Source organism: Vigna radiata, chromosome 8, assembly GCF_000741045.1.
Source record: "Vigna radiata var. radiata cultivar VC1973A chromosome 8, Vradiata_ver6, whole genome shotgun sequence".
Taxonomy (NCBI): Eukaryota; Viridiplantae; Streptophyta; class Magnoliopsida; order Fabales; family Fabaceae; genus Vigna; species Vigna radiata.
Window position 1 is genome coordinate 45,292,342 of NC_028358.1, and position 12,082 is coordinate 45,304,423.

A 12,082-nucleotide genomic window follows, 5' to 3' on the forward strand; every position below is an offset into this window, starting at 1 on the left:
CTGCAGCTAACAGTGCTGACTGTGTATGCCTTTCTATATGGGAAAGCCTATCTGGTAAGTTGGATTGTGTAAAACGTTCATGGTACTTATCTAAGGTTTCTTGTGTTGTGATTATCTTTTCCTTTTTGTTCAAAATTTTATAGTTCACATCAGATTTACGTCTGCAATGTCTTGAGTTGGACATGGTTTCATTTCGGTTTTTTTACCATTATCAGTGGATTGTTTCTGTTATTTTGTGGAATTTTGTCTTGTCTCAATCAGATTATTTGTAACGATGACTCAGCATGTAATTTTCACAATTTGTGTTCTGCGTATACTTATAGCCACAAATGCACTCTATTTCCAGGCACTATCTGGTGTTGGCGAAACCATTGCAGAAAGGGCTGCGATAACAAAGAACACTGCACTGAGTGCTGCTTTGAATACACAATTTCTCTTTCAAATTGGTATGTTCACTGCTGTGCCCATGGTTTTGGGCTCCATTCTTGAGCAAGGTTTCTTGAGGGTAAGTGTGTCTCCCTTTCCTTAATTTAATGGCTATCATACAACATAGTTGATATTAGGAATAGTATCAATATTTGAGAAGTTGGCATGTACACACACGTCTCTTGGTCGCATCTGCAAGTTTAGGTAATGACAAAATGTGTAACTAATTGTATTATTCTTGAAAAGCAGTTAGCATTGGTGTTTGACTAACATCTTGCAATTTTAAGCGTTTGACTATAAATTCAGTTAATAAATTAGTGTTTCTTCTTGTCTGTTGAATTGGACTTGAACTTGTATATTTAATGCCCTGCAAACAAATAATTTGAAGTACACTCATTTTTATTGGCTTGCAGGCCATTGTCAGTTTTGTCACAATGCAGTTTCAGCTATGCACTGTCTTTTTCACATTTTCCTTGGGTACAAGAACACATTATTTTGGCCGGACCATTCTTCATGGTGGTGCAAGGGTTTGTCTGCCTACTCTATGACATCTCTTTCTGTACTTATCCTCTCAACTCTTAATCCGTTTATTTGTCAACAGTATCAAGCTACTGGCCGTGGATTTGTTGTCCGCCATATCAAGTTTTCAGAGAACTACAGACTCTACTCTCGTAGTCATTTTGTTAAAGGGTGAGGCTTCTGTTTCTCTCTAGTAAGACTCTACTCTCGTAGTCATTTTGTTAAAGGGTGAGGCTTCTGTTTCTCTATAATAAGACTCTACTCTCAAAGTCAGGGTAATACATTAAGTTTTTCTCCAAATTATTTTCACATCTCTATTTATTCTCTTACTAAATTATCTGCTTAACTCATTATAGAATTGTATATGTTCTGAATGTATTGTGTGTCCAATGCAGACCACACAGTATGTACTTATACTATTTTATAAAATCAATTATAATAAAAACACCTAGTAATTAGGAATCAATCATCCTAATTTCCTAGATTATGTAACAGTTAATTTCCTACAAATCTGTAACAGCTGAATATATTCTAACACTCATCACTAGATTCCCAACTCTGGTAACAAATTTCAAAGGGTGAAAAATTTTAAAAAATAAGTCAGCATTTGGCTTCTCTTTCTTATTATTATTTCATTATTATTTTAAAAAAATATATAGCCATTTCGTAAATTATATTCTATTTTCCTTTGTCTTGAAGCATTGGTGTCCTTACTACATTAGAGCTTCACATTGCACATTGTGATGCATTTCCAGTAGGATTAAAAGTTGGAAATTAGTATGGGAATTGTGTTTACTTCTTTGTTACTTTTTGAGAGGGACTTCTATGTATGTTGCTTTTTGCTCTTTTTAATAATTTGGTGGAGAAAAATTTGTAGATAGGAGGTTGTCCTGTTCCAGGGCAGGACATTCCTGAAACCTTGGTTAGAACATTTTGAGAGAATCTTCAAATGAAGCACCACTAGTAGGAATTGCATAATGACTTGTGTCACTTTAGTTTGATTACCACTATGTCCTACCTGATAGACCCTGTATGTATATATAATAATATAATATATATATATATATATATATATATATATATAATAAAAGTCATTAATAACGAAAATTGAGTGTAGCCCTTAATGGAAAACAGATTAGGCATTCAGTGGAACCACAGTTACTTGACAAACATCCTTGCAGAACCTGTTAGATTGATCCCCTTTGCCATGTGTTTATCCTCAAGCAATAACAAAGGAAGTTTCAAAGGGCTGCAGATTCTCTATCAATCATAGATGCAGTAAATGAATTTGGAGCGAATAATAGCAATGGATTGGCTATCTGTATGATGAAATTTAGAATATCCAGGGGGGTCCTTTTAAAGATATTTAGATTTTAAAGATGATCTTAGGTGAAACCACGACACTATCTGAGGAGTTTGTTATTGCATTGATCTAGAGCTCCTTACACGGTGTTTCAAAAGTCGTGTCATTTTTAGTCTGCAATGGGACCTAATTCCAGCAAAAAAAAGTTTATTCACCCCTAAATATTATTATCGTTTAGAATACAAAAGAGAAAACTAGAAAAGAAGGAAAAGGCGACGAAGGCTAAATGTTCCTGATTAATAAGAAATGAATGGACATTTGTAAAATAAACCAAAAGGTTTAAAATATTGAATTGAGAAATAACTCCATTTCTTGCTGAATTCTCGGGCGTGTAAACGTTTTGAGTGGTATTCATGACTTGGTATCAGTAAATAGCTTTTATACAGTGATAAAATTTCATAGAAAACTCGGGAATAGGGAATGGAGAGATTGGGGGAAAATAGGGATTCTCTAAATTTAGAATCTAATGAAAAGTTTAAAGATCGTGAACTTGTTGAAATGTAATGTATCTTAGTTGTAGGCTCTTTAGGAGCCTTCTGTTTTTGTTTCTTTTCCGATGTACTGTTGATTCACTGTTCTATCTCTTGTATAAGTATGATTAGTGATGTATTAGGGTTTGATGAAGAAATAATCAAATTTTAGTTTCTATCTCTAATTCTTTATGTGAACTAAACTTATTTCACTGCTGCTAACAGACTTTTTGCATGCATTCATTTACTCATTATTATAGACATTAGGATAGTCCAATAATTTTTCCATCTGGTATTTATGAAATTATTCTCATTTAGATTGCATCCTTGTCTTCCTTTCCCTGATATATGACAAATGTATTCATATGTTTTGTCTTCAGGTTGGAGGTGGCACTTTTGTTGATAGTTTATCTTGCATATGGCTATAATGAAGGTGGTGCACTCTCGTATATTCTTCTGAGCATAAGCAGTTGGTTTATGGCTCTATCCTGGTTGTTTGCACCATATTTATTCAACCCATCTGGATTTGAATGGCAGAAGTAAGTACTATCTTTGTATTCTGTCAGGCATGTCTCATAATTAATTTCCCTCACGGTGTTCCTTTTAGGGTGGTGGAAGACTTTCGAGATTGGACAAATTGGCTACTATACAGAGGTGGAATTGGTGTTAAGGGAGAAGAAAGCTGGGAAGCTTGGTGGGAAGAAGAACTGGTAATTAGGATAAACATTTTCTAAGTTGTGTGTTCTAATTTATTTATATAGGTAGATTTGCAGCAGTTGGCATTCCCTCTTCCTCAAGACTACAGTCTTGGAATGGGTAACCGAAGGGGCTTTCGCTTCTCTATTTTCATGTGCATGAGCAAGGATTGATATGATGCATCGTGGATTTGATGCAAGATTGTGTTGGACTTTAATTGTTGGAAGAAATGAGTAATTACTACCACAAAAACTGTTAAATGATATAATTAATGTTCAGCTGTAAGATAAAGCTGATCCCTGGAGTGGGCATTCCGTTTTCCTCAACATTAGTGTAACTTCTCTATTTTAATGCACATGAACAAGAACTATTATGTTGTATTATGGGATTGTGGTGGACATTTATTAATGAATGAAACTGGCAAAATCTACAAGATAAATTATTATATAATTTGATTAATTTGCAGCAATAAGATCAAGTTAGTTCTTGAATTACACATTCACTCCCTTTCCAAGATAAAGATATGGATAATTGAATGAGCAAGAACTGCTGCAATGTATTTTGGATTTAATGCAAGATTGTGATCAACATTTATTATTGAGATTATTACAGCAAGATGCACCATATCTTTCTAAGTTTGGTATTCTTTCATCTGGCTCATATCAAATATCTGTCTCAATATTTATTAATTATTTCATCTACAGGCTCATATCAGGAGCTTCGGTTCAAGGATAGCTGAAACTATTTTGAGTCTCAGATTTTTCATCTTTCAGTATGGCATTGTGTACAAGCTTAACGTGAAAGGAACTAGCACTTCACTGACGGTATTACATGTTTTTTGTTTCATTGTGTTTCCTTCCTTTTGCAGAAATACAGGTTTTTAAATTTTGTTTTCTTGTTTCCATATTCTATCAAAGTTATGTGAGTAATTAGTAATTAGTGTACACAGGTTTTTACTTACACTAACTAAACTCAAATTACCGAACTAGTTATAACTGAGCTAATACCTAATTACACATTGATCAGATGCTTAATATTTGTAACTGCTCTACAACACTTGTCTATTTTTGAATTTGTCTCTCTTCTGTTTAATATAAAATGTGATTCATAGGGTTTGTCGAATTAGAGAATCCTCTATCATTTCAACAATGACATTAAGTGAACAAATTCTCTACTATGGCTGATTTTTGTCCATAATATATAGCATCACTTGAGTTTCATCTCAGCTGATGTATATGTTTCTTATCCTAAAGGTAGGTGCACCCGAGAACAGTTTTTAAAAGCCTTAAAACAAAATACTATCACTTATTTCAACAATCAGGTCATTTATGTTAGATTGATATTAACAAACTGGCATAGTCCTAATTTTTGTTAAAATGATTCATTAAGTCAATTTTGTTAGATTGACATGCTGTCGATGAACAAAAAAACATAAAGGAACCAAATTGAATAATTAAGATGAAGATTTGGACGAAATGAGGATTTTAGCCTTTTAATAAAGATAAATTCGTAATAAACAATTGTAACGGAATAAGTTATGGGGTGGGATGTTATTTGTCTCTCCAGTGGTGAGTGAATATAGCGGGGTTGATCTGTTCAAATTTATATGTTTGTAAATGTGAGTGCAAGTATATCTCAAAGAGGGAAGCTACAGCTTATGTTCCTTAACCTTTCTGTTTTTAATCAAAAGCTCAAGATAGGCATCACTGTGCACTTTGACATCTTGGCTATGTAGACATCCCAAAATACATCTATCATTTGCCATCCTTGACCTAAGGCTAGGTACATCCAAAAACCACTTTTATAAATCTGTACAACAAAATAATATCACCTATTTCAACAGCATATTTGTTTTCTAAATTTTTTCAGCTTTAAGGTGTCTGTTCTTGCTTCACTCTTGATTCTCTCTTGCTTCACTCTCCAAGTCTTCAATTCTTATAATCTCTGCTTTGTATATTCCACTTTGCAGAATGCAGGATATTCATTTTGGAGGAAATTTGATACCTTAAATCTAATTTCAATTTCCCACCTCATATTTTGGCTATCACACTTTGTATCTTATCTGTCTGAACTTTACTTTGTCCATCTGAAGTGGATATATTTTTCTCTCATGTGATTAAATCTATTCTATGCAAACATTTCTGCCCGTATCAATTGGCTGATTAGTTAACAAATTTTTCTTTCTTTTACATTTTTCCTTGACTTTATCTACACCTCAAGCTTAATCATTACCATTTGTGGTGGTGTTTGTGGTAGTGGACTTTTTATGTAATTTGCTTGTCTGGATATCCTTGCAGCAAATGAATCACTTCAGCTAAATCTCTTCCTTTGTCATACAATACTCAAATTCCAACTAAATCTTCAAATTGATTTTTTGCCTTTGTAACAGTGTTAGTCTCTTTTACATCCGCAACATCACTAAGCCGTGTATGGTAGTACACAAGTTATCTGTTCTTTTCTCAGAATGGTTTATTTGGAATTAAGGTTTTATAGATCTTATATTAATTAGAGATATGATCAAATCATAATATATAAATGAAGTACAAACATTATTTTATAAGTCAATTTTGTGTAAGGTTAAGTTCAGAGTCAACTTTCGAAGACAAGCAAGCTTTTAGAGTTTAGTAATCTTCAGCTGAGGGAAAATGTTTGTTGAGTTGATGAACAGCAGTTGGAGATCCTTGTCCTATTGGGATGCAGTAGATTTTATTGTCTATACATTGCTTTTGCTATACAATTAGTACTGCAATGTTGATATTTCCCATCATTTCTAGACAGATTTCAGCTGACTTTATCTGTCTAAAATTGTCAAACCCTTTATTCCATTTTTTAAGGATGAAGGCTACGTGGACCAAAATTGTAGCCATTCGGTTATCCGTAGTTATGTCTTACATTTGCCACATTACATTCTTTTACTGACTCTCCCCAGTTGCCAGAATCTCTGGCAGCAGTGCACACCTTCTACGCAAATGGTTTGTGGAGTTGAAGTTGAATGGTGCCCTCACTTTTGATGCTCTAGAGCCTCATTGCCGTGCCAAGTCCTCCCTTGGCGAGGCTGTCTATCCCCAAAATAATGCCTTCACTTTTCTCTGCCTTGTGGTGGAACCCTCAATAAGCAAGATCTACAAGGTTGCCATCTCCGTCTAGAAGGACTGCATAAAAATCCTAATCATGTCACATGTACCCGATGCCTGGATCGTGAAAAAAATCATGAATTGGAAGGCTAGCTTTCTGAACCAATAATTGAATCATATCGTGAATAGAGAGATTCATGACCAATAATAAAATAAAATTGTTTCTAGAATATCTTGTTATAAAATAATACTTGATTAATGAATCTATATTTTACATTTTTTTCTATATTTTTTATTCAAAGCTTAGAAGGTGTCCTATTTGAATAGAAGGGTCCGTCCAGTAGATAACCGGGCCAAAGTCAAAAGTTGAAACAGTTTTGTATATGTATCTGCATGTACAGAATGTGCACCGGTTTGTGAACTGACTGCTTATGTTCACATTTTTGTACAGGTTTATGGACTTTCGTGGGTAGTTCTGGCAGTACTCATAATTCTTTTCAAGGTGAAAAATATGCACTGTGTCGACTTTCATCTAACTGTACATGGTAATTTTGCATCTTCATGCCTATTTTTATTCTTGCACTTAGGTGTTCACATTCAGCCAGAAGATATCAGTCAATTTCCAGCTTCTTTTGCGCTTTATACAAGGAGTCTCCCTTTTGTTAGCACTGGCTGGTTTGGTTGTAGCAGTTCTATTGACTGACCTGTCTTTACCTGACGTATTTGCTTCTATGTTGGCTTTCATTCCTACTGGATGGGGAATTCTGTCTGTGAGTTTTCTTTTCCTCTAAACTATATGCTATTATTTGTTATTTTACACAATTTGGTTGTCTTAATATTTGGGCTTGGCGGTTAATTCAATATAAGAAAAGGGATTATAAGATAGGAACTTTCTTGACTTTATAAGGACTATCGTATATGTCGAGTCGATAATAGGATCTGTAAACCCTTTGAGGGTTAACATCACCACGGCTGCACCTTAGGATGCTTCTCAGCTTCTCTGGTCAAACCCCTTCATTGTTAGTCCTTTTTGAAACACCGGCAACCAACTCTTATAGACTGCAATGAAGGCAAGCTTGGGGTGACCACACATAGATAAGTTCTGATGCAATATTTGAATTTATGCTTAAAGCTTAATTTCACAGAACTGGTTTGATAAGATCTACATTAGTAATATTTGCAGTCATGGTAGTATCTCAGCTCTATAGGAAATTAACTTGGAAGCTGCTGCACTCAAACCTTTCTAGGTCGCCTCTTAGTTGATATGCCTCTCTAAGACACTTAGAATAAACCTGATAGGCCAATTAAAGTAGCTTTCGAACAGCTTTCTTTGGAGTTTGATTCTTATGATCAAAATTGTTTTGCGTTTAACTACAAGCAGTGAGTTAAACGAGAAAACATGTCATGTGGTCAAATTTTCCTCTTTGAATAATCAGTGAAACATGTCAGCTAAAAGTGGAAACAAAAAATAAATGAAACTGCCACATGAGTTTCGTGTGGTCAAGCTGACACCCAAGCAGGAGGATAAATTCCACTCTTACCTTTTAATTTTGGTGTTTCTTTTCAGATTGCTGCTGCGTGGAAGCCTCTGATGAAGAAGCTAGGACTATGGAAATCTGTTCGATCAATTGCTCGACTATATGACGCCGGTATGGGAATGCTCATCTTTGTACCCATTGCATTCTTTTCGTGGTTCCCTTTTGTATCAACATTCCAAACTCGCCTCATGTTTAACCAGGCTTTTAGCCGAGGGTTAGAAATTTCTCTAATTCTAGCTGGGAACAATCCAAATACTGGGATATGATAGTTGTATTTGCCTCATGCCTTGTTCCTGATCCAGATTCTATATAAATGATGCCTTTTAAATTTCGTGGATAGGTTGAGTGTTAGTAAATCTTGTGTGAAGTATAGATTTTCTGTAGGCGGCCAGCATTGTGAATAGTTGTATCATCCATTATATAGTGTATGCTATATTTAAATCGTTTGATGTAGCATTTGGTTTAATGTATGCAATATCAGTTTTGAATTTTCTTGTATTCCAGTTTACTTATTGCCCTGCATGTTTTAGTAAAATATTGTCATGAAAATGTTTTCTGTTCGTGCTTGTTTTGTTTTCCCCTATTTTTGAGGATTAGCAAGTCACAAGATATTCAACATATTTCCATATTCCAAAATTCTATTTCTGGTTTCTCCCAATCAGCACAAAGCTTATTGTCCTACACCGGAATGAACTTGCATTTAAATTATCTGAAATATTTGTAACGAATATATATGCTAGCTACATAATAAATCGAAGCATATCCAATAATAATTTTTAATAAAAATCTTTTTAATCATGCACTAGACCAAAATAGGTGTGATTTTTTTTATTGTTATTGTAACAATTACTGATAAAAGTTCTCGTAACTTTTTACTTATCTTGTCAATTTATTGTTTACTAAAAAATTGAGATTAAAATAAGGAAAAATAAATTTATTCTCAGATTTAATTTTTGTGGTCATTATAGATTATTTATATTATTATATATATAAAGGAAATTTTTCTTCTTTGTTGTATATATTTTTTCTATTTTTACTTTTTAAGTAATGTTTTGAAATTTTTCAGACTCCGACTTCCTATGAATAATTCTTTACCCTAAAACTTAGAAAGAAAAAACATCAGCATGGCCTGAGTGATTTCAAGACTGCTATTTCTGAAGTACTTCTCTCTAACTTTCAACCAACAGCACAATACAACTAACTTCTAAGAGAAAACCGTTTGAAATAAAACTCCATGGCGGTAAAACAAGTGTTTCAAATATCATGAGGGGTGCAGGAAGCAACTTAAGGTTGTTTTAATTAGGTTTTGGACTTCAAAATTAATTTTGGGGCATTTTTTCCTGCACCCTCAACCTGTGCTACCAAACTTAAACAATTTTACACAATGATTAACAATCCAAAATGTTATACATTGACATTAATATTTTTATATTTTCTAATGTATACATATAAACTTATATTACACAATATATTTTAAATTTTAAATTGTACAAATTAGATAAACATTTCGAAATACAACTTATAATACAAATTTATATTCTGAAATACAAAATAGAAAATGTATTAAGAATTACGGGATCCAGAATAATGATATGTATTGCATTATTTCAGACTATACAATTTAAAAACAATTTATATTCCAAGATATAATTCTGATTACAAATTTATATAATAAATTACATAATTTAAAATGTTTTTCATTAAGATAAGTATCAGAAAAAGACAAGTTTTCATTGATTTAGACAAAGTTTGGAGAAGAATTAGAAATGGATCTGAGTTGATGAACCATCATCAAACAAGAATGTGAGAATCCGGTATTTATTGAAACAGAAAACGCAAAGAAATGGCGAAGAGTGATAAGAAGTAGTGCAAAGTGGTTCTGATGATCCTGTTAATAACAATAAAACAAAGCATTTGATTCAATTGTATAATGGCTCCGATTTTATTCTGACAGCTTCAGTTATTTTTGGCCAGCCAGGAGGAGGAGCAAGCTGAAGCCTCACAACACTCTCAGTTTCAATCTTCACTTGAGCAGGAGCAACGTTGCTATTGTTTCCTGCAAAACCAAACACACTGCTATTTCTTCTCTGACCATCGTCACCGTTTTCCCATTCAAGACGCAGACTCCTCCTTCGGATTTTCGCCATCATTCTCTTCTTCCTCTCACTCTTCGTCTCGTACCTATAGTGCATAGAACTCACGTGCGCCGCAAACCGCTGCGACGTCTCAAACACGCACCCGCACTTCGGACACGTGTACGGCCCGTTCTTCTTGTACGGATTGCTGTGCATCCGACCGTCGTATTCGCTCTCATTGTCCCTGCTACCATAAACGCTTTCGTCGGGAAAACAAACCCTCAATGGAGTTGCACAAAGGCTGATGCTTTTATCAACCTCCGTGTCTGCCTGCCAAAAACGGTTGGGAAAGGGATAAGCAAAATGGTTCAAAAAACTTCCCCTTTGGGGTGTTGAGGAAGTTTCACCAACAGCAACATCACTTTCAGAAGCGAATGCTAATAGAAGTTTTGCTTGCAGCATTTCCTTGGCTTTCTTATTAGTGCGAGTGTTGCAAACTGCTTTTTCCAGTTTTTCTCTCACTATCTGACTCGCTCTTAAGATGCTCTCCGTGTCGCCACCATCAACACCTACTGAAGTTGGTGACAGATCCGAAAACTGAGCCCTCAGAACCTCTTTGCCCTTGCCATGAAACATCACTGCTCTTCTTTTCGTGGCCAATGACATTTTTCTGAGACTCTTTACTCTTTGGCTCAGCCCAAGTTGGCTCATTCCTTTCACCGTTAAAGCTTCGCTTTTTTGGACTGCGTTTGAAGCCGAGAGAGGGAAGAGGATGGTGCTAAAGTCGTTGGACTTGCTCGAATTCATGGCCATTGTCGTGAAGAAATTCAAAGAGATTCTGAAAATGAGTGTGCATGCGCTTGTACAGGTGATGTTTCCTTGCCCACTATATAACGACTTTCTGTCTATTTTTTCTTTTTTATTCATTTATTTTTCCACTATGATATTTTAAGATTTTTTTTTAACAATTTTTTACACATTTTATTAGTTAATATATTTGAAATTAACTAAGCGATTATAAAAAAAAATTCAAAAAAAATTATTAAAGATACAATTTCTTTTATTTTTCTTACTAATAAATGCTATATTAATTTCATCAAGGAACCAATTTATTTGGGATTTGAAATATATATTTTTTTATTTTAAAATACACGAGTCAATTGTCAAAGTTCTTGCCTTATTAATTTAGATTGAGATTTCAGCATTTATTAAAAAATGTGTTTCAATTAATTGATACTAAAAAAGGATGAATTTCTGTTGAAGACTTGACCAGCAATTTACGACAAATCCTCAAAATAATAGACTTTTTGTACTGCTGACATTAAATACTTGCAAAAAAAAATTATAATTTTATATTATAAGTAAACTTATTTTACTATAATTAATAATTACTGGTCTAAACACCCACCACCTAAAAAAAGGAACAACTTTAATTTTTATTGTTTAATTAATTCTACAAAAACCTGAGTTAATTATAATAAATTATTCATAATTGATAACTCTAATAAAAAAAATCAATCATGGCCATTCTTTTAATTTTTTGGGCCAGAGTTCATTTTTTATCATATCTAACATCTACAAAAAAAAAATTCTACATTATAAGTTAATTATTTAACCAAAATAAAATCTTATTTTTTGGATGCCATGGGCTGAAGCAAAACCTGCATCGATGATAATTAGTAAGTAATTAACATAAAAATTGTTAAAAAAAAAACTTCTTAGGTATTTTTTGTTTAAATATATCGATAGACCTTCTTATTTAAATTCACCAATATAAAATTGTATAACAAAAGAATTAAGTGATTGATATAAAATCGTATAAATAAAGTTAATATGAAATGTTCTATAAATTAAAAAAGTTTAAATAATAAACTAATAATACAATTGAATCATCCAAATATTAAACAACCATACATCATAC

The 12,082-nt window shown here is 33.5% G+C and overlaps 2 protein-coding genes across 5 annotated transcripts in view; one reads left to right on the top strand and one right to left on the bottom strand.

Moving 5' to 3' along the window:
- LOC106771807 (callose synthase 9) overlaps positions 1–8,584 on the top strand; it is a 35,811-nt gene extending 27,227 nt beyond the window's left edge. For 3 of the 4 annotated variants that reach the window (XM_022785845.1, XM_022785844.1, XM_014657794.2), the window contains 10 exons: positions 7–54; positions 347–505; positions 840–953; positions 1,028–1,116; positions 3,159–3,317; positions 3,386–3,488; positions 4,179–4,298; positions 7,000–7,050; positions 7,136–7,318; positions 8,116–8,352. In XM_022785845.1, the coding sequence (XP_022641566.1) occupies positions 7–54; positions 347–505; positions 840–953; positions 1,028–1,116; positions 3,159–3,317; positions 3,386–3,488; positions 4,179–4,298; positions 7,000–7,050; positions 7,136–7,318; positions 8,116–8,352 (1,263 nt within the window). Of the gene's footprint in view, positions 1–6; positions 55–346; positions 506–839; positions 954–1,027; positions 1,117–3,158; positions 3,318–3,385; positions 3,489–4,178; positions 4,299–6,999; positions 7,051–7,135; positions 7,319–8,115 lie in introns of all 4 variants that reach the window. The other variant, XM_014657793.2, reaches the window with a different exon arrangement.
- A 1,128-nt stretch (positions 8,585–9,712) lies between these two features.
- Positions 9,713–11,140, bottom strand: LOC106770744. The gene has a single exon (XM_014656537.2). The coding sequence runs from the start codon at positions 11,086–11,088 to the stop codon at positions 10,006–10,008; it is 1,083 nt and encodes a 360-aa protein (XP_014512023.2). The 5' UTR covers positions 11,089–11,140; the 3' UTR covers positions 9,713–10,005.
- Positions 11,141–12,082: the final 942 nt, after the last annotated feature.

Bases quoted from the DNA above. Each gene is read 5' to 3' on its own strand.
- LOC106770744 (XM_014656537.2), bottom strand. From the start codon at position 11,088: ATGAATAAAAAAGAAAAAATAGACAGAAAGTCGTTATATAGTGGGCAA.